Consider the following 20,489-nt stretch of genomic DNA (forward strand, 5'->3'; position numbering starts at 1 on the left):
GTTGACATTAAAAGTTGTGTTGCCCGGCGTGGTGCAGCCTGTCGGATGAAACTGGGAAGTTTTGTCGTGGTCCACCTGGTCCAGGATCTGGATCAGATGGCTGGCCGCCCATGCATGTTACAGCCATCACACAGCCTGACTATTGCTCCGTTATGTGATCGCCTACTAAAAAGTTATCAGTTATTAGGGGTGTTCGAAAATATCGATACAGCAATATATTGCGATAGTTTTCGTTGTGATATTGTATTGATACAGGGACGTATACAAATTTAGTCCAAAATTAAGTTCTGAATTATGTTGTTTTGGCTGATTTATTAATGTAATATGATTCATGAAGTTCATACACAGCATTTTGTATATCAGCTCTCTTTCTTCATTGAACTGTAGAACATCACAATATGTGGGACAGTGGGGCAATGTGAGACAGCATACCTGTCAAATTTAATACATTATTATTGTTGATATGGTCATTACTATGTATATAAGAGCTGACTGTTGTTCCAAGGGTAAAATACCTGGGTCACATTATCAGGAATGATCAGAGTGATGAAGATGTAAAGTGGCCTTTCTGTAAATTTTATGCACAAGCGAATATACATATGTGTACAGATTAACTTCAAATTGCTCTGTTTAGAACATCCTTTACATCACTTTATACAGCCCTCCTATGGTATAGGTGTAGTAAAACTAAGACGAATAAGATTAAGGTGGCGATAATGATGCTCTTAGAATATTGTTGACGTATCCTAGATAGGATTTCAGGCTTTACTCAGGAACCTTATAAATAAATTTATGTGCAGATTAACCGAGTCATGAAATGAAAATATTATGTCTATAATTGACCCTGAATATCAGCAGGCTGCAACTGGCTAATAAGTAGGTCTAAATTAAATTGTGCTTGTACCAAAATTAAATAAAATATCTTAAATCTTTGTAGTGCAAATTAAACGAATGAAATTGTCACACAACTTTAGAATACACATTTTCTTCCTCAAAAAAGCAAACAGTTTAACAACAAATTGCCTCAATAATTACAAAAATAATAATTGTCTCACCCTCACATGATTATTTAAAGATGTAATGTCATTAAAATCCCCAAATTGACCCCACAGATGTTTGTTTGATCTGGAAGTTTTAGATTTATATGAATGCACAATGTATTAATATAATGGGAAAAATTAAATAAAAGACATTTGATTGAATATGTAGTGTTTTTATTTTTTGCCTTTCTTGTGCTTCTCTTTCTTTCCCTTCTTGTTTTTGGATTTGGCCCTCATGGCCTTTCGAACACAGAAGCCCCTCCAGTAGGATTGGATGGAAGTCGCAGCACGGGTCTTTAACTCTCTGTCCCTCTCATTCTGTCTACTTTGCTCTTGGGCCTGATGGTATTCTTCCATAATCTGTGAGTACTCCACCTCTAAAACAGAATAGTGCTCCTCTAGTTCTTGCAGTTCAGCTCTCTCCTCCTCAAAGACTAATGACATCCTCTCCATTGCAGTCTGAGGAAAACAAAAATGCATTTTAAATTTCAATTTCTGTTGGGATTATGCGTGAAGGAGCATACAACAGGGGTGGAAAAATTCTTGTGAATTTCTCAGCTTTCTATATTCTCTTAAATATTTTCTGTCTGGTAAATCATGGAATCATGATTTTGTGCATAATGGTATATTTACTTTACTTTATATCTTATGTCAGTGCAGCTTGTTGACATAAAATGACACATGATCAAATAATCATATAGAAAAAATTTATAGATGAAACATTTAACAAGAATGAGGTAAAGAAAAGAGTGCTTGCAGGGTGGAATGGGTGGAGATGAGTGGAGATGAGTGATTTGTGACAGGCGAGTTCAAGCAAGGATAAAACCATCTATGTTATACGGGTTGGAGACAGCAACATGGACAAAAAGACTGGAGGTGGGAGGTGGCAGAGTTAAAGATGCTGAGATTTATGTTGGGGTGACAAGGATAGACAGGATTAGAGGAACAGTTAGGGTTTGATGTTTCGGAGACAAAGTCAGAGAGGTGAGGTTGTGTTTGTCTGGATACTGAGACACTGAAAAGGAGGATGAGGATGGAGCTGCCAGGCAAGACGAATATAGTAGGAGGTTCATGGATGTGGTGAGGAAGACAGGATGTGGAAGAGGAAGAGGGAACATAGGAACTTGAGATCCACAGTGCGATTCATAATGGGAGCAGCGAAGTAAGTCGCATTTATGCAGATTTCGTAGCTCAAGTTCCAGCCAAATCGGTCAAAAGTTCTCAGCAGGGAGAAACAACGATTGGTTGCTGCTTCCCAACACGACAGATATGTGTACAGTGACAGAGTGATCACTGAATGATCACAAATGGATTGTTTATTGGCTATTTGTTCACACCTGTTTTTCCATCATGTCGTTGTCATACTTCTGTATCCAGTTTTCAATTTCTGTCTCAGTCTTGAATGTTCTCTAAAAAAAAAAATTAATTATAAAAATTTGTTCACAAATTAATCCTTTTCTGCAGAATTCTCAGGTCGAAAGGCAACCTGGAAGCTTTGGGTGCTTGTCTAGGTCTACCATATAAATGTTGGTGTTTGGGCTGCTCTTATCCTTTTAATGAATAATTTTCCAGTATTCTTTCCTCTTTCTGTCACCCCCTGTAAATACATTCAAAAGCATGGCATTCCACAGTTATGTCTATTCTATCAGTGCTTCAGTATTGTGTCTTCCTCCCAATTTCACAGTAATAAGCTATCCGAATGTTTGTTAGGTCCCACAAGACCTCCAGTTTTGGAGATGTTGTGACCTGGCTGTTCAGCCACCACGCTGTTTTGTTGCATTTTAAATAACTTAGCTGACAGTCTCAGTCTCTGCAGGTACAAAGATCAGATATGGACAAACATAGTTTTCACACGGACTTATGTCAATTCACAATTGACGTCTGACATATTTGTACAAAATAATTATTCCTCAATTGTACTATAATTTAATATGATTCAGCATTAATAAAACAGTTTTTAAACACATGAACCGTGAATCGGATTCTACAGATTCTATCTATTTAATAACATACCTTGCGGAGGGCTAATTCTGCCTCACGGTTTTCACAAATCAGGTTGTTGAGCTGGAGCTTTATATGACTGATCTCCTGCTGCATACGCTGGATGCATCCCTTAGAGGTATTTTGGTCTGACTGTTTTTGCTTCTCACCGTCTTGCTGAATATGTGTGCAAAAGTCCCCAGACTGTTTCACTACCTGATGCAGTGAGTTTTTCAGCTCACGGACTGATTCATTCTTCTTTGAGTTCTGCCAACCAAAGCAAGTTCATTTTCTTAGAACAGAGTTGTACAAGCTTGTTTTGGAAATAGACAAGCATAGAACGCATATATTACACTACCCGCATTTAAATACGTAATAGCCTTCAATGATTAAAATATCCCGGCTGGCAACATGTTATTTCATTTTAAGATGAATATTTAACAATGAACACAAGGAAAGACTTTGTTGATCATAAAAAGGTGTGACTGCATATCAGAAGGGTCAAGTTATTGGCCTACATCAAGCAAATAAAACAATTGATTTCCCCCCCTTGAAATCTCGAAAGACAACAGGGAACCATCATATAAGAAGAACAGTCCAGAAACAATTTTAGATGGTTTTATTGCTAATAAAAATTGGAATTTAAGTCAATATCATATCTGTGGTTTAATCAGTAAAACCCCAACATTTTCATTCTTACCTTCTCATTCCTGACTTTGATGGCTGATACTACATCCAGCTCCAGCGAGGCTTTCAGCTCTAGATTTTTTTTGTAATGCAGGTAAATCTCCTTCATCCGGCAAACATTCTTCCATTCTTCATCCTGTGTAGTGAGTAGCTGCTCAAGGAGGGTTGTCTGCAGCTCTCGGAGCCCTTCCAAAAGACCATCGCATGATTCCAGCTGGACATCTACTATGTCCTTTAGAAACATATGTGCATCCTTGACACAGGGCCCCAGAGTCTTCTGCTCTTCTATGACTGTACATAACTCTGTACCTTGGACAGTGCACAGTGTTTTAGGATAAGTCTTAGCTGTTGACTGGACATCAACCATCTTTGTTATGCACTCATCCAACACAATCGCAATCCACTGGGTTTCCATTTTCTTCCTGGATAGGTCGATCTGGGAGCCCCTTTGTGTCCCATTACTTTGAAAGGAGCTCTTAGACTCTATAAAAGAAAACCGATGTGAGTAGAAATAAACAATTATGAATGTTAAATATTGTCCTATTTAGAAATTGAAGCAAATAACAAGCACCCTAATATTTATTACAATGTCTAAATAATGTCAACAGTTTTTAAATATCAACTATGTAGAAATCTTTGAACCCTAACATATGTTTCCAAATTTAAAAAAAAAGAATCCAAATATGTGGAAACACACAAATGTGTTCACACTGGTTCAGATTACACATTTGATGACAAAGGCATGCATCTGGCTTGCACATAACTCACCAACAGTGTTGCTGACTTGATTCATATCCTATTTTTTCACAAAGCAGGTAATTTCAAGCACCAAACTTTAGTTAACAGTTGTGTCTATATTTCATAATAATTGTCCAATTGCTTCTGTATAACCTGCAAGGCCCTAGGTCTGATCTGTTTTATTTCCCAGTTGTCATGAGAATGGTTGACACGGCAACACGAGCGTAACAAGATTATTTCTGTTATTTCTATTGGTTGGAGGCGAGATCAGGAGAAGTAGGCGGTGTCAAACCCGGAAAGCACTACTGCGCCTACACTTGCTGGGGAGACTTTTATTTTGACACTATCAGTCTGGCACGGATCACTTTTATTTTGACACCATCAGTCTGGCATGGATCACTTTTACTTTGATACAGTTTCCGGGAAGCTGTTGACGGCAAGTCGTAATGAGCGGATTTTTTTTCTTGATAATGTCTTAGTTTGACGCTTTACAAACGCATTCTAAAGTAGATGCGTGTGTGCATCGATGGGGCAACACACCAAATCGCAGCTGACATTTTGCAGTCGCTCTTGTACGCAGACGTACTACATAAGATCCCAAGATTAGCACAGGTTGCTAATAGGTTTCTTCCTACCAATTATTTCTTTCAACGATAATCAAATTGGGATTGCAATTGGATTATCCACCGACCCGAGTCCGGCTTGTTGTGTCAAGCAATCGCTGTCAAGAACCCAACAAGACCGATGTCGCTGATCTGGAGAATGACTCTCCCGTGATAAACTTCAAAAGTTTCTTTTAGCGCTTCGTGTCCCAGAAATGGCTTCATCGTTTACAGCCAAGCAGCAAGCATCGGTCGGCATTCGGTGAAAGTTTAGCGTTTATGCTTGAGCTTGGCAGCGGAATGGCTCAAGGCGACGACGACGACGTCCCGCTGATTTTAACCTGGGACGAGGACGCGAACAGCGGCTTGCTGTCCGACGGCGCCTTGGAACGAGTGGATGAAAGTAAGCGAGTATTCGGAACTTCATTAAAAGTCTCGCTTGCCAATCTTCAGTCTTCATGGGCTTATTTTCAGGAGAGAAGCACGCATTTCAAGCCATTTGCCTGCCGTCCACCACCATACGCATCTTTTACACAATCATGTTTCAGCCGTGTAATAAACAGCTTATATCGAGTACGATACGACACAGACAATACCGCTCTTCTTCCCCGATTATCGCCGATGTCGCATTTCCGAACCGTTCTACCGATGATCAGCAGTGGCTTGCAGTAAACCTCCAGAAGAGGCTCGTTTAAAAAAAAAAAAAAAAAAAAAAAAAAAAAAATTTATATATATATATATATATACATACACCTTATTTCTAGTATTTTTTTATACGTGTATTAATTATTAATTTTGTTCTGTATAAGAGAGAAAAAATACATATATTATTGATGTATTAATATCAAAATGAACCTTTACTGCCTTTTAATGCTCATGGTTTTTAGAGAATGCTTCCTTTCCGACGCAGAAATGACCGTTCACTGCCAAAGCTTTTTAAAGTTATTTCATCCTCTTGTTTTGCTCTGTTCCAGAGATTTACAGCAACGTGAAGTGTACGAGAAGCAAAATGATGGCCTCGAGACGGGACCTCTGTCTTAATGAGAATCCCCTGAAATACATAGTCTAGTTTTAATTTGTGAATGTAATGCGAAACCTGTTACGCTGCGTTTACACTGCACTCCGTAGATGCAGAGAGCACATTTCACTCTGTGCACAGGGTGCTGTGCTGTGGGGTGTCCTGTGTGACAGTGAATCACTTTCAGCACGCGGTGACACAAGGCGTTTAACCATCACCCTGAGTGAGCAGTGGGCAGTGTGTGGAGGAGCTCGAATCGAACCCTGGCCTTCCACGGGGTTTCTCACAATAAGTGGTTCTTTGTTTAAGGGTACGAGAATATAAACTGCTTTTTCCTTTCCAGATGGTACGGGGGATTGTGACGGTGTGGGCGATGCTTCCGTCCCCAAACCAGTACCAGTTCATTCCAGGGCACAGATCTCTAACAGACAGAGCTGGGAGATTAACTATCAAGAGGCCGCGATCTACCTACAGGTACTTTTTATCAGTACGCCGAACAGGTGAACCTGTCCACCTGATTTAGAACATGAAGTACTTCTACACGCTCAGATGAGCGGGATCTTGTGCGATGGGGGCAGAAAATCTTAAATGGAGTTGCCCCATACTCTGAGTTCATCACACACATTAAATGTGTGTGTGTGTGTGTGTGTGTGGTATATTTCCATTTACACACCACTTTCTGTCTAAAAAGTTCATTCACTCTATTGCAAATGTAAATGCCCCATCACTCTATGTAATCTCTGGCACCTGCAGCCCGAATGGAAATTGTGCTTATTAGACAATGCTCTAAAATAGAGATAAACAGAAGTGAGCTAATGAAACGTCTTTTGATCACAGGAGGGTGAGAATAATGACAAATTCTTCACCCACCCACGGAACCCCCAGGCATTGAATGCGTACCTGTTTGCACACAATCACCTTTTCTACTTAATGGAACTGCTGACAGGGGTGCTGCTCATGATGTTATCTCTATCTGAAGCTCCCGCGGTTCCCTCTCTACGCCTGGATGTCTATGTATGTTGGAAACTTTTTTTTTTTTAATTGACAGTAGTTGGAAAAGTATTTGGATCCTAGTGCATAAGCATTTCATTTTCTTGCAAATGAAGCATGTTTTATATAGAGTGTGTAGACATCATAAAGTTTTCACACATTCAGTTCAGAATTCAATCATTGATGTTGTGGTAATAGGGAAGTAATAATCTGTATTTATGTCGTGTTATATATCAGGTTCATGCAACATTGGAACTGTTGGCCCTGGTTATGGTCGCTTTTGAACTATGTATGAAATTGCGTTGGTTGGGTTTTCATACATTCATTCGCCACAAAAGGACAATGGTGAAGGTACGACCATGCGGAGATATTCTGGGATTTAATGCCTTGCGTGTCGGATGTTCTCATGTTTCACTGCTGTGTTTTGTGCAGACCTCTGTCTTGTTAATCCAGTTTATCGAAGCGATAGTAATTCTGGTACGTCAGACCTCACACCTCCGAGTCACTCGTGCGTTGAGACCAATCTTCCTAGTGGACTGTCGTTACTGTGGAGCAGTCCGTCGGTAAGTTTTTTTTTTTTTTTTTTTGTGTGGACATGTTCGGCATTTGCAAGATAGATGTACAATGTGCTTTCCAGAAATACTATCACTTTAAGGTATTGTGACATGAATTTCACTTCAAAATACAAAAACAACTTAAGCAATAAAAACAAATACATAAATAAAAGAATAAACTTTACTTCATTTTGCAGACGCTTTTATCCAAAGCGACTTACAAGAGGAAGACACCAGCAATTCTCGTTTGATTTCTATAGAATTTTGAGTTTACAAAACTAAGAGCCCTGATAAGGCCAATAAACAAATGAACATTTACATAATACCATAATGCTATAATAATTCATTTAGAACAAACACATACAAAAAAGCACTAGAATCCAACAGAACCAAGACCATTCTTTATGATTTTTCTTTTAAATGTAACCACTTCAAAACCCTAATTGACACACAAAACTACTGATTGTAAGTGGCTCTGGATAAGGGCGCCTGATAAATGCTATAAATGTAAATGTAAAACCATTTTCCTCACATCTGCAAAGTGATCGGGATAAGTGATCTATAAAGGGAGACCATACGTTCTGAAAGCTATTTATATTACCCCTAAACACAACCACCAGCCTCTCATGAGGCAGAACTGCAAAAATCTCTCTATACCATTGTACATAATAACATTTTAAACTATTGTAGACTTTTGTGCCTTTTGGATGAATAACTAAAATAAGATCATCTGTCTGTTAAGAAAATATGTTAAAGTCTGTAACAACAAAGTTTATTTCTTGCATAGCACAATATCACAAAATCTGTCTGCATACCATAAACACATCATAGAAGATTACATGTGCCTGTCCCTTCAGTGGCAAGAAAAAGCATGTGAACTGTTTTGGAATTTTAGTTCTCCTCATTCATTTGTCACGAAATGTGATCAGTTCTTCATCTAAGTCTCAGACATTAACAAATCTTTTAAAATGATTAGTAATCCTTAAATCCAGGGTTTAAAGGTCTTAAAAATACTGCTGTGAATGAAGGGAAACAAGGCTTCAGTCTGCCAGTAACCCATCGGTCCTAGACTGGAAATGACACACAAATAGTACAATCCAAAAATATTGCTGTCGCCCCCTAGTGGCTTGCAGCACTACATGTAAAATTAGTATAGACAAAAGCTAAAAATAACGAATTTGGAGGGGAAAAAATGTTATACCAAGTAATAATATATTAATTAAGATAAACTACAATTAATGTTGTATTTTACAAGAGGATCTGGTCCTGCCGAGAAAAAAACTGACAAATGTTGTTAATTAAACTAATTCAGGCATGCAGGAATGTTCTTTTCAGTAATCAGCAGCTTCCTTTGTGGATATTTCTTTGTGCAGTTTGTGGTGTTTTTTTTTGTCATTTGCAAAGTATTAGATGCAGAGTAACAGATAGAAGGTGTGTTTTTTCTTATTCCTCCTCTAGAAATCTGCGACAGATCTTCCAGTCCCTTCCTCCATTCATAGATATTCTTCTTCTTCTTTTCTTCTTCATGGTCATCTTTGCTATTCTTGGTGAGTCTTCCAGCAGCAATACACACACATATAAATTTACACACACACACACACACATACACACACACACACCAGCAACAACACAAATCCTGCAAATCCGCATTGGACTGAACTCGAATCTCTAGTTCCTGTTTTGGTGCATTTATTATAGAAAAAACAAAAGCAATATACAGGCATTTATTTTCATAGAGCAGTCGCTGCTGATATATGTTTAATGTGTGGGTCTTATTGTATATGTGTTTGTTTCACAGGGTTTTGTTTGTTTTCACCAAATTCTAATGATCCAGTAAGTATTTTGTTTTGACCAGAATAAAAATGGTATCAATCTTGGATTAAATGTGATTCATATTGGCCAATTTTTTTATCCTGGATGCACTATCAGAAAATTAATTTCTCTGCACTTTGCCTTGTAATCTTTTCTTTATTTACAGTGACCAATTTACACAATGTAATACACACCACCACATTTATAGCCACACTCCAAAGCTGACCAATGGCATCAGCTTGCATTAAAATAAATGTCTGGCCACTGATCTTTTTGGTGAATAGTATAATTGTATTCTGATATTATTGTTTTAAGCTGCCAACATTAATAGGTACACATCTAATGATGTTAAGCATTTTAGGGCCAGGTTGGTTAAAATACAAATTTGAGCCAATGTTCTATTCACGACAGAACACCAACTGAGAAATTTTACGATTTTAAACACAAAATGAGTTTATTTCAAATTTGATGCTTGCAACAGGTCTTAAAATAGTTGGGACAGTGGCACAATGTACCATTGTGTAGCATCTGAAGACGTCTGGGCATCAAGGTGTTTTGGTGATGGAAGTTGGTCCCATTCTTGCTTGATGTAGTGTATTCAAATTCAAATTTTGTTTGTTACATATTATATGCAGTGAAATGCTTTTGCGACTGCTATAGATCTCAATATTGCAAGTGAAACCAATATTCAAATATTGCAAACATATTACAATTTTATGTAAACATAAAATATGTGTAACAGGTAGGGTGAAGGTGTGCAAATGTGTAAAGTGAAAGTAAAGTGAAAATTTGTGCAAAATTCTGGGGAGATTGAGTCCAGAAGTGATTAAAAGTGCTGGAGTGTATTAGAGTTCTGTCCTATGTAGTGTTGTTGTGGTTGCGCTCATGTAGCTTGTGGGAAGAAGCTCCTCCTCATTCTCTCTGTGTTGGATTTCAGGGAGCAGAAGCGCTTCCCTGATCGCAGCAGAGAGAGAACAGACCATTGTTGGGGTGGCTATAATGGTGGACAAATATTTTCAGGGCATTGGGTTTTCCTAACCCATCTCTAGATGGTATGGAGGGCTGCAATTGCCAACCTTATATAGGTAAATACACCAGAAATTTAATAAAAATAAAATAATAAAACAAATTAAGTATGACAAGAATTATAAAAACTGGAAAAAAAAAACATTATACAGTGTAGCACGTAATAAATCTTCCAAGTCAGCCTCCTTTGTATTAAAAATAATCAGTATAGTGTCATTTAGTGTCCATTCCTTTCTCTAAATTCTACCTAGCTGCCATTGGTTTGCTCTGTGGTGATTTAAAATACATTAAAACACAATAATCGTAGGAAACGCGTGTTTGGGTTGGTGCATATGAACCTAACCTGAGCACATAGTAAATAGCACGCTGGAGTAAAACATTACTATGCAAAGTGCAGCTTCTTAATCTCGTTGTAGTATGAGAAGTAACATCTTTCATTGCATCTGGAGCGAGTAATCTGTCTCTGTCAACTGTGTATTGTTTTTTCTTATATTGTATTGAATATGGTGTGACAATATTATCAGGTTTACCACCACCATATGTTGTTTTTTTTTTTGAGGGCTGTCAATTGAAATACTTGAACTGTTAAATTGTGCATTTAATCTTCATTCTTAAGACTGAAGGTTGCTACAATGCATATTTAAAATTGACAGAGACGTGTGGGTACAGATGGGGAGTAATGAGTTTTTTATTTTTTACTCCATCAATAAATGGAAATAGAATTTATTGCACCTTTTTTTGTTGTTTTTCTCAATAGTTCGGTCAGGCAACTTTTTAATACATACATACATGCATACATACATACATACATATATATATTTTTTTATTAAAGTTTGAGGGCACCTGACCACTACCTCTACAGGAGCTATTATAATATCCCATCCCATTTACCATTAACATAAGTACAGATTTGGCTCCTCTTTAATATGTGCTTAACACTATATTGTAGGAAATTCATAAGTGGTCTGTTGCATAAAGCTCCTGTACATTTTTGGAAGCAGTTATTGAGTCAATGTGCCTTGGAGACCAGCATGGTCTGACACTTCAGTTTCTGTTGTTCCTAAAATGATTCCTTTATCACTTCCAGTTGACCATGGAATATCACTGCCAATGGTGGTGTAATTCACACAGAATGACCCCCCTGATCGCAGTGATTATGGAAAGTGCCCTAACACTGTCCATATGTCATATGTACTTTTTTTGTTTGGTTTTGTCCTAATACTGTGGCATCCCGCGCATAAAACTGACTTTTAATATGTTACACTGCTCCATGTGGTATGTGCTTAATTTAAAAATCCTTTTCCCCCCTCTCTCTTGTTCTAGTACTTTAATACTTTGGAGAACAGCATTGTGAGTTTGTTTGTCCTGCTTACAACTGCCAAGTAAGAGCTTCATTCATGTTGGTTTATAACAGGATTAATGCTCTATGTTTCTGTTTTCTTTTACCTGTGCTAGCAAAATATTTTACCGTAGCCAAGCATCCATCATTAGGAATACTGTAAAAGGGGAAAAAAATAGCAACTCCCACTATGACGCTGTACACTTGTAACACCAAAGCCATCTTAGTTAACAACAAATGTCCAGACAAAATTTGCAAGCCCCACTATGATGCCTATCTAAAAAGAAATAAATCTAATGAATGTCTATTTAATAATAATAATAATTATTATGGCCTCCAGTTTTGTATTTGTGGAGTTTGCTTGTTGTCTCTGTGTTGGCGAGGATTTCCTGCACAATGTCATGCAAGTGGTTTTAATGTTAAAAGCCAATCATTGTCCCAGTTTTCCAGATGTAATGATGCCGGCCTATTCCCGTAACCGCTGGTCATGTGTGTTTTTCATCATCTATCTGTCGATCGAGTTGTACTTCATCATGAATCTAGTAAGTTGAAGTTGCCTTAGAAAAAAAAAAAATCAAGTGGTACGTTTCTGAGCAACTTCCCTTGTGGTTTTCTCTAAAGCTTCTGGCAGTCGTGTTCGACACCTTTAATGGTGTTGAGAAAATGAAGTTCAAATCTCTACTTCTTCATAAGAGGTCAGCCATTGATCATGCCTTTCATCTCCTTGTTACCAGACAGGTAGGTTCAGAGAATTAAAGAATGTCTGGAGTTGACCGTAACATTTTGGACAAGTTGTGAATGTGTGTGTTTCAGAGGCCTGATGGAATTTCACTTAAGCAGTTTGATGGACTTATGAGATTTTATAAACCACGAATGTGTGCTCGCGACCGCTTCCTCACATACAAAGCCCTCAACCAATCAGATACTCCAGCACTATGGTACTATATGTCCTGTCAGCATTTAATTGTATTCTAAATCACAAAATACCCAGATGAAAATGTCAACGTTGTTTTTATTTGCAGCCTTGAAGACTTCTATAAGTTTTATGAGGTGATTGGGCTAACATGGAAGGTGTGTTGCGGAGTCTTCAGGATGTTGCTATTATTAAGTCTCTCTGGTTTTTAAGCCTGTATGTTCTAATTATGTGTTGTAGGCTCGACAAAGTAGAGAGCACTGGTTTGATGATTTCTCACATACGATGTTTCTCATCTTCAAAGGTTTTGTTACTTCAAATGTTACTTTTACTTTATTAGACAATATTATAAAAATAAATAACTTTATGTTTCATGTTCAACACAGGAATCTACATCCTAGTAAAATCAAAAGCTTTTCAGTATGCAATGTGTAAGTTCTGACTTCAATTTACTCACATTTTAATTACCTTTAGACATTTGGTATATATTTGTTTAGAATTTTTAGTTATATATTATTCTTGTTTATACAGATGTTGTTGTTGCCGTTAATGGGATCTGGATCCTGGTGGAAACAAATATGTTGAACGGTAAGATTTCCCCCCTCCCCCAAATTAGGCCTTAAATCTCGTCAGTTTTGCTGCTAAGTGTTTAAAGAATATAAAATTTTTCTTTTGTTTCATGTTTTTGTTATAAATTACATTTAAATTCCCAACATTTTTCTTTAACTGTGAAAACTGGACATATAATTATGTTAAGTCAAATGAAAATAGCAACTTTAAATCTACTATTTATTAGTAACTTTTGAGAAATGGTCACCAGTCAGCATATTAATAACTAATAACTGGAACAATATGCTCTTTTGTCAGTGAAGTGTTATACAAAATATAAATTTTTTGAAGCTGCTTTTCTTCCACTTCCACAACAGGTGTATCACAAGAGCACATGCTATGAATACTGTAGCACAATATCTAAAAACTTTATTTCATTTCTTTTCCATAAAATCATAAATAATTAATCTATTTTGCAATTTAATTGCAGGTGGATTGCGGTCTGGAACGGTTGCCAGGAGCTACATTGTGTTCCTTACAAGTATGTCAGCTTACATTTGATATAACTTTCTCTGGTTTTCTCTTGTAGGGAAGCACAATATAATGATGTTTCTTTCAAAATAAAGTTTCCTTCATAAAAACATTAGGTGTTAGATGGCAGATTTTGATTAATTGCCTTTTGCATTTGATTAATTATTTTATTTGGATCTACCAACTATGAAAGCTTTAGACTGCTCAGATTTAAAATATAACTTATTGACTATAGCTAACTATAATATTGTGCTGTACATTTGTAGTGTACAGTGTTGTAAAGGACATTTTTATGTGAAACGTTTTAGGAGAAAAAGATTTTGTAGGAGAAATTCTACATGCTTCTCTTATTAATTTATTTTTTTGACATTAATTTATCTCATTAATTTATTAAATTGACAGAACCAGAAGACTAGAATGTTTAATGTTTGGCTGTGGTCTAAATTGAAATGAAGTGTTGTTGAATCCACATATCACAGTGTCCTGTGTAATTCAGTTTCTAAATGCTAATATGGTCAGTCACTCTGTCAAGTGAAGTGATTGTCATTGTGATACACAGCAATGCACATGGTGACACAACAAAATGTGTCGTCTGCTTTTAACAATCACCCTCCGTGAGCTGTGGGCAGCCATGACAGGCGCCCGGGGAGCAGTGTGTGGGGACGGTGCTCTGATCATCCGCACCTCAGTGGCACCTTGGCGGATTGGGATTCGAACCGGCAACCTTCTGATTACGAGGCCACTTCCTTAACCACTGCCCCCGGAAGCGTCTGATAGGTTAATTTACATCACTTGAGTTGATTGGTGGCACACCTGTGGATGTATTTAAAGGCACACCTCAACACACTGCTTCCTTTTGTGAAACCTGGGGAAAGGCTAAAGAAATCAGCCAAGACATCAGGAGGAGAATTGTGGACCTCCACAAGACTGGTTCATCCTTGGGAGCAATTTCCAGATCCCTGAAGGTGCCATGTTCATCTGTTGAAACCATTATACACATGTATAAACATCATGGCAACGTCCAGTCATCATTCCTGAGTCCAAGAGATGGAGGTGTTCTGGTGCGGAATGTGCATATCAATCCCAGAACAACAGAAATGGGACCTCGTGAAGATGCTGGCTGAAGCTGGTAAGAGTGGATCACTATCCACAGTGAAACAAGTTCTGTACCGGCATGCGCTGAAAGGCTACTCAGCCAGGAACAAGCCATCAAAAGCCTTTGCAAATACACACGGGGACAAAGACCCTCATTTCTGGAGACATGTTCTGTTTTCTGACGGAACAAAATATTTGGAGGAAAAAGGGAGGAAGCCTTCAAGCCTGCGAACACCATCCTAACTGTGAAGTACGGAGGTGGCAGCATCATGTTGTGGGGTGTTTTGCTGCAGGAGGGACTGGTGCATATCACAAAATAGATGGCATCATGAAGATTGAAGCAGCATCTCAAACCATCAGGCGCAAATATGTCTTCCAAATGGACAATGACCTTAAGAATACTGCAAAATTGGTTACAAAAGCGGCTTAAGGACAACTAAATCAATGTTTTGGAGTTGCCATCACAAAGCCCTGATCTCAATCCCTTAGAAAATATGTGGTCAGAGCTGAAAAGATGTGTGAGAGCAAGGCGGCCAAAGCATTTGCGTCAAGTCATTCAGTTTAAAGGCAATTCTATCAAATACTAAACAATTGTATGTAAACTTTTGACTTTGAAGAAAGTAAGAAAAAATCTCTCACACATTATTTTGACATTTAGCAAATAGAAATTTTTTTGGGAATGGACCTAAAACTGGTTTTTGTATGATTTAATATCAGACGGTAAGAAAAAAAAAAGTTATGTGTTTTTATACAGTGTATGTAAACTTTTGATTTCAGCTGTGTATATGAGCAAAGGGTTACTGGTTGTACCCAGTTTGTTGTCTTGCATTTTATAATTCTATACTCTTGTCTTTCTTACTTTAGCTTCATTCTTTATTCCTTTCCAGTTTATGGTGTTGAAATGCTGCTGAAGATCACAGGTCTTGGACCAATGGCCTACTTTAGCTCAGGTTGGAACTTGTAAGTGATGACTCCACACATACACACAAAACAGTTTTTGTGGGATTAATTACGTCACTGGGAATTAACTTATTTATGTAATTTATTCATTAGAATCAATGTTTTGTTTATGGCCATTGCACTGGTTTGCCAGACAATTAGAATTTTTCAAAACCTCAAATTAATTGAAGTATTTTATCAGGGACTTATTGAAATTGCCGGTCCACAGTCTCAATATTTATGGTGTTTTTTTGTTTTTTTTCTTTCAGGTTTGACTTTTTAGTGACAGTAATAGCTTTTCTTGGTTTAATTGCAACGGCATTCAACATGGAACCCTTTTACTTTATTGTTATTCTCAGACTTCTTCAGCTCCTTCGGTAAGTATAATGGTGTGTGTGTGTGTGTGTGTGTGTGTGTGTGTGTGTGTGTGTGTAGTGACTATCGTGGGCGGCTAAGTCTCACACATGGATGGGTGAGCTGCTAGAGCTCTTATCTGCTGAAAATTTTGTCAGAACAACCACAGACTTCTCTGACGCTACATACATACCGATTTCAACTACAGTCTGTTGTACATAACATCTATGAGCAGGATAAAATATGAAAATTGCAAAGTGTGTTTTTATCCGTTTTTGAAAGTGAAAGGTATTTTGCTGAATTACAACCTGCTTTGTTCCCCTCTCAGGCTCTTCAAAATAAAACAGCGATTTCGTAATGTTCTGGATACCATGTTCGAACTCTTCCCACGTATGGCCAGGTAAAATAATTCTTTCCATTTGCCCTTCATCCACTCCGTTGTTCCATTTTTTTTCTCTATCACAGTTTCTTTGTTTCTATTTGTTTGCAGTCTAGGTCTGACCCTCATCATATTTTATTACTCTTTTGCTATTGTGGGGATGGAGTTTTTTGCTGACGTCATCTACCCTAACTGCTGCAAGTAAGATGATATGCATTATTTCATAATGCCAGCATTCATTACTTGACGAGTCCTTGAAGCTTATTTAAGACTTCTGTTTGTTTAGTACCAGCACTGTAGCTGACGCTTACCGGCAAGTCAACATAACCATTGGAAATGACACAGTCCTGCAGGATGGATACTATTACCTGAACAACTTCAACAATATTCTCAGCAGCTTTGGTACCCATTCCTTATTGCCCGCATTTATTGCCTCCACTGGCACACCACAACACATTATAGTTCCTTGCTTACTGTGCTTCTATTTTATGTCTCTCTTTTTTTTTCTCTCCAGTGACATTGTTTGAACTGACTGTTGTGAATAACTGGTACATTACCATGGTGCGTATTCTTCCTCTCTTATCCGTGTACCAGAATAAGCACTTTCATTAATACAGAGACCATGTTCCCGTGGTTTACACAAAATTCCACAAATGTACATTTTCTGCAGTTAGTACTGTGGAATAGATTCAAATTCATACTTTTCAGGCTGGTTTTAGCAAACCATTAAATGCTTGACTCTCAAGCAAGAACTCATCTAACTTGTTAAATCAATTTAAAGTACCTAAGAAAATGGAATGTTAATTTGCATGTTAATTTGGAATGTTCATTTAGTGTAATGTTTATATGTACATTTTACTTTTTTTTTTTTTTTTTTTTTTTTTTTTTAAATAAAGACTGCAGAAACACAGTGTTAATAATAGATACTGTCTAACTCAATTCAGGAGGGGGTGACCTCCCAAACGTCTCACTGGAGTCGGCTGTACTTCATGACTTTTTATATTGTCACCATGGTGAGTACACACATGTTGGGCTTCTGAAAAGTTGTGAACTACTGTATTGTAATCTTGACATTCATTTGCTTTCTGTGCTGTCACCCAGGTTGTCATGACTATTATTGTGGCCTTTATATTGGATGCCTTTGTCTTCAGGATGAATTACAGTCGGAAGAACAGGGAGACGCTTGACAACTCTGAAGGTTCAGTTCTTGTATAAATGAGGAGTTGTGTAGTCAAATAATAAATGCCAGGATTGCTTCTGATAATCTGTCACTGTCATACTCTGTCTGGTCAGATGAGAAAGGGATTGTATTCGAGGCTGAAGTGGCTTGTGCTGAGATCCGTCAAACTTTGGAGCTGTACAAGCAGATACTCCCTGGCACAAACCTCAGCTCACTGCAAGGGCTTTGTGTGGCCATAGAACAGACTGCGGTAAGGACTGGTGTGTGCAAATAAATAACGTTGCGAGGACAGTTACTCCTTCAGAATTGTAATAATGACATGTTTGCATTGTGAGGAAAAGGACATTTTTTATGTCAGTAGTGCATGGTTGGTCTTTTTTTTTTTTCCGCATCAATTCCACCTATAAATTAATACAGTGCATCAGGGTTTATTGGAAAATTCTCATCAGTTGGTTTGTATCTTGGCTTATCAAGCTCGAGGAGATATATATATATGAATTGCTAAAATTGTAATGTAATGGATTCTTTTCTTTTTTGCATTTAGGACTCTGTTGTATTTTTGGGACGGCGGGCACGCACTAAAAGCGATCTGAGCATGAAGATGTATGAGGAAGAGATCCAGGTACAAATCTGATATATGAATTTGGAACATAGTATTCTTGTCAGGGCACTTTTAATTTGTAAATGTGGATATGCTTTAGAGTACCAATTATCTCCCAATAAGATTTCCTTCCATTTTTTTTCCCCCTTTCCTTTGATTTGTCTAACTGAAATATATTATCCTACAAGTCATTTAGTGTCTGCATATACATTTGCGTTTGGTCAAGAAACATCCACATGTCTGACTGCAGGACTCAAGGTTTTGCCACCTCCACCCGACTGTCTTCTTCCCACCATGCAACTCTTTCAGGTCAACCTGATATAAAAGATAATAGGACCACAACACTTTCTTCCATTTCTGTGGGGTTTCGTACTGATTCTCACATGTCCATTGTTCGAGCTTTCTGTGGTGGGCATGGGTCCACCGCCTGCAGCTGCGTAGCCGCATGAATTGCAAGCTTTTCTGGCCCAATCATCTACAAGAACAATATGGTCCTTGTCAGAATCACACTTTTCCGTTTGTTTCTGCTTCCACTAAACCAAATTCAAGAATTCAACTGTTTGTGTGAATTTGACTGTTTTGTTTGTTTTACAGGAGTGGTATGAAGAGTTCTCAAGAATCAGCTTTTCTCAATCGGAACAAACACTACAAGATTGAGTCTCCTCCCAGCAAAGCACCAGCCTTGCAGTGTCATTCAGATGGAAACGTCACTTACTTTGTGACCAGCCGGGGCCATCGGTCCATGTTAATGCTGTTCAGGGACGTGTCCCACACCTTTTGTTTCTCGTTGCACTTTGTGTTCTAAGCTATAGAGTATGAAGCTGAATTGATAAGGTAAATATTAGCAAGGATGCTATTCCATGCTTTTAGTGGCCTCTGTAGTTTATGTTTTATAGAGTTAACTATTTTAAACTTTATGTATTGTCATATAATCTGCTGAGAGAACTGGATAACCTGTTTTAGTTCAAATGCTAAAGGTATTGCCTCAGTTATATCAGGTATAACAATTTAAGGACTTTTCAGAGGAGGTTGTGGTCGTCATTGTGGTCCAAGCTTTATTTTTATGATGACATCACTGATGACTTCAGTATGACGACATTAGTAGCCCGCTGGAGCTTTGCCACATATTTTCTCTGTGGTTTGGTTAATTCTGTTGGCTATCAGGGAAGGACCGTTATGCAGACATTTTGTCTGGTGACATGCATGTTCAAATGCTGTTTAAGTCTTTGAATCAGTAAGAATGATTTACTTAACAGTTGAATGTTAAGTAAATGCCAATACTTTAATCTCACCAATTATCAATGACTGGGTGAAACAAAGAAATATACTTTACCTGTACCTGTCAATCAGTGTTTTAAAGTCATTTAATAAAATAACGATACAGAAGTAGAATAACAGTCATATGCTGTTGTATAGAATACCATGTGAATTTTAATTTAATGCCCAATGTTGCCTGTGATCCTTCACCAAACCATATGCACTCCTTCAAACTTGATGTCACTTTGTAGTCTAAATGTATTTCTAATGTATTATCAAGGGATGCAGTAAACTTTATCTTGTTTTTAATATTGTGTAATGTTTTTTTTTCTTCATACAATTTAAGAAACACTGTGGTCTGTGGGGTAAAAAAGCAGGGATTCACAGCGCAGCATCTATAAGTCACTGAGTATTTTCAAACGGCAGCTTAAGACCTTCCTCTCTGGACAATACTTAGACCAACTTTCGTATAGTCTGACTTATATGAGAAAAACTACAACCCCGTGAAATAAGACGATTGTCTTCATGGGTTTGAGTGCTAGTGAACCAGAACATTGATGGTAACATGAAAGTATGTTGTAAGTCGCTCTGGACAAGGGCGTTCACAGTATGTATTACATAAAAAATGAATGGAATGAGCCAAGCTTCACATAGGGAGCAGCCCTACGCACAATCGGCCAGCAGCAGGCAGAGAACAGGGCTTTGCTCAGCAAGCAGTCCTTGCATCTGCAGACATGTTACTGGGGCGGAGTCCGCTGCCACAAGTGGACGTGTGGCATGATGCTTTCACAGTACGTATGTGTTTGGCACCTTCCATAGCTCCAAAATGTCCCACTTGGTAAGGATAATCTTATCTTATCCAGACATCCACTGCCCTGGGCAGCCAGTTGGCCACCAAACTCTTT

General features: G+C 37.9%; 2 protein-coding genes across 4 annotated transcripts; one reads left to right on the forward strand and one right to left on the reverse strand.

The window, feature by feature from the left end:
• Positions 1 to 416: 416 nt before the first annotated feature.
• Positions 417 to 5,424, reverse strand: drc10 (dynein regulatory complex subunit 10). Its single transcript, XM_028983873.1, has 5 exons — positions 4,476 to 5,424; positions 3,721 to 4,190; positions 3,054 to 3,287; positions 2,378 to 2,449; positions 417 to 1,499 (listed from the first exon to the last, which is right to left on the reverse strand). The coding sequence occupies exons 1-5, from the start codon at positions 4,498 to 4,500 to the stop codon at positions 1,215 to 1,217; spliced, it is 1,086 nt and encodes a 361-aa protein (XP_028839706.1). The 5' UTR covers positions 4,501 to 5,424; the 3' UTR covers positions 417 to 1,214.
• tpcn1 (two pore segment channel 1) lies at positions 4,819 to 19,893 on the forward strand. 3 transcript variants are annotated; one of them, XM_028983870.1, is made up of 27 exons: positions 4,822 to 5,450; positions 6,409 to 6,539; positions 6,903 to 7,079; positions 7,293 to 7,406; positions 7,488 to 7,618; positions 9,068 to 9,156; positions 9,408 to 9,442; positions 11,771 to 11,829; positions 12,229 to 12,328; positions 12,408 to 12,524; positions 12,600 to 12,724; positions 12,809 to 12,857; positions 12,940 to 13,003; positions 13,086 to 13,130; positions 13,231 to 13,287; positions 13,739 to 13,789; positions 15,762 to 15,834; positions 16,083 to 16,190; positions 16,496 to 16,567; positions 16,658 to 16,747; positions 16,833 to 16,948; positions 17,061 to 17,107; positions 17,491 to 17,559; positions 17,648 to 17,744; positions 17,840 to 17,976; positions 18,271 to 18,348; positions 18,922 to 19,893. In XM_028983870.1, the coding sequence occupies exons 1-27, from the start codon at positions 5,327 to 5,329 to the stop codon at positions 18,982 to 18,984; spliced, it is 2,418 nt and encodes an 805-aa protein (XP_028839703.1). In that variant the 5' UTR covers positions 4,822 to 5,326; the 3' UTR covers positions 18,985 to 19,893. The 3 variants fall into 3 exon arrangements, with proteins under 3 accessions (XP_028839704.1, XP_028839705.1, XP_028839703.1); XM_028983871.1 differs by lacking the exons at positions 18,271 to 18,348; positions 18,922 to 19,893 and having other exon boundaries at positions 4,819 to 5,450; positions 17,698 to 17,744; XM_028983872.1 differs by lacking the exons at positions 17,648 to 17,744; positions 17,840 to 17,976; positions 18,271 to 18,348; positions 18,922 to 19,893 and having other exon boundaries at positions 4,820 to 5,450; positions 17,443 to 17,559.
• The last annotated feature ends 596 nt before the right edge of the window (positions 19,894 to 20,489 follow it).

This window comes from Denticeps clupeoides, chromosome 6 (assembly GCF_900700375.1).
Source record: "Denticeps clupeoides chromosome 6, fDenClu1.1, whole genome shotgun sequence".
Lineage (NCBI taxonomy): Eukaryota > Metazoa > Chordata > Actinopteri > Clupeiformes > Denticipitidae > Denticeps > Denticeps clupeoides.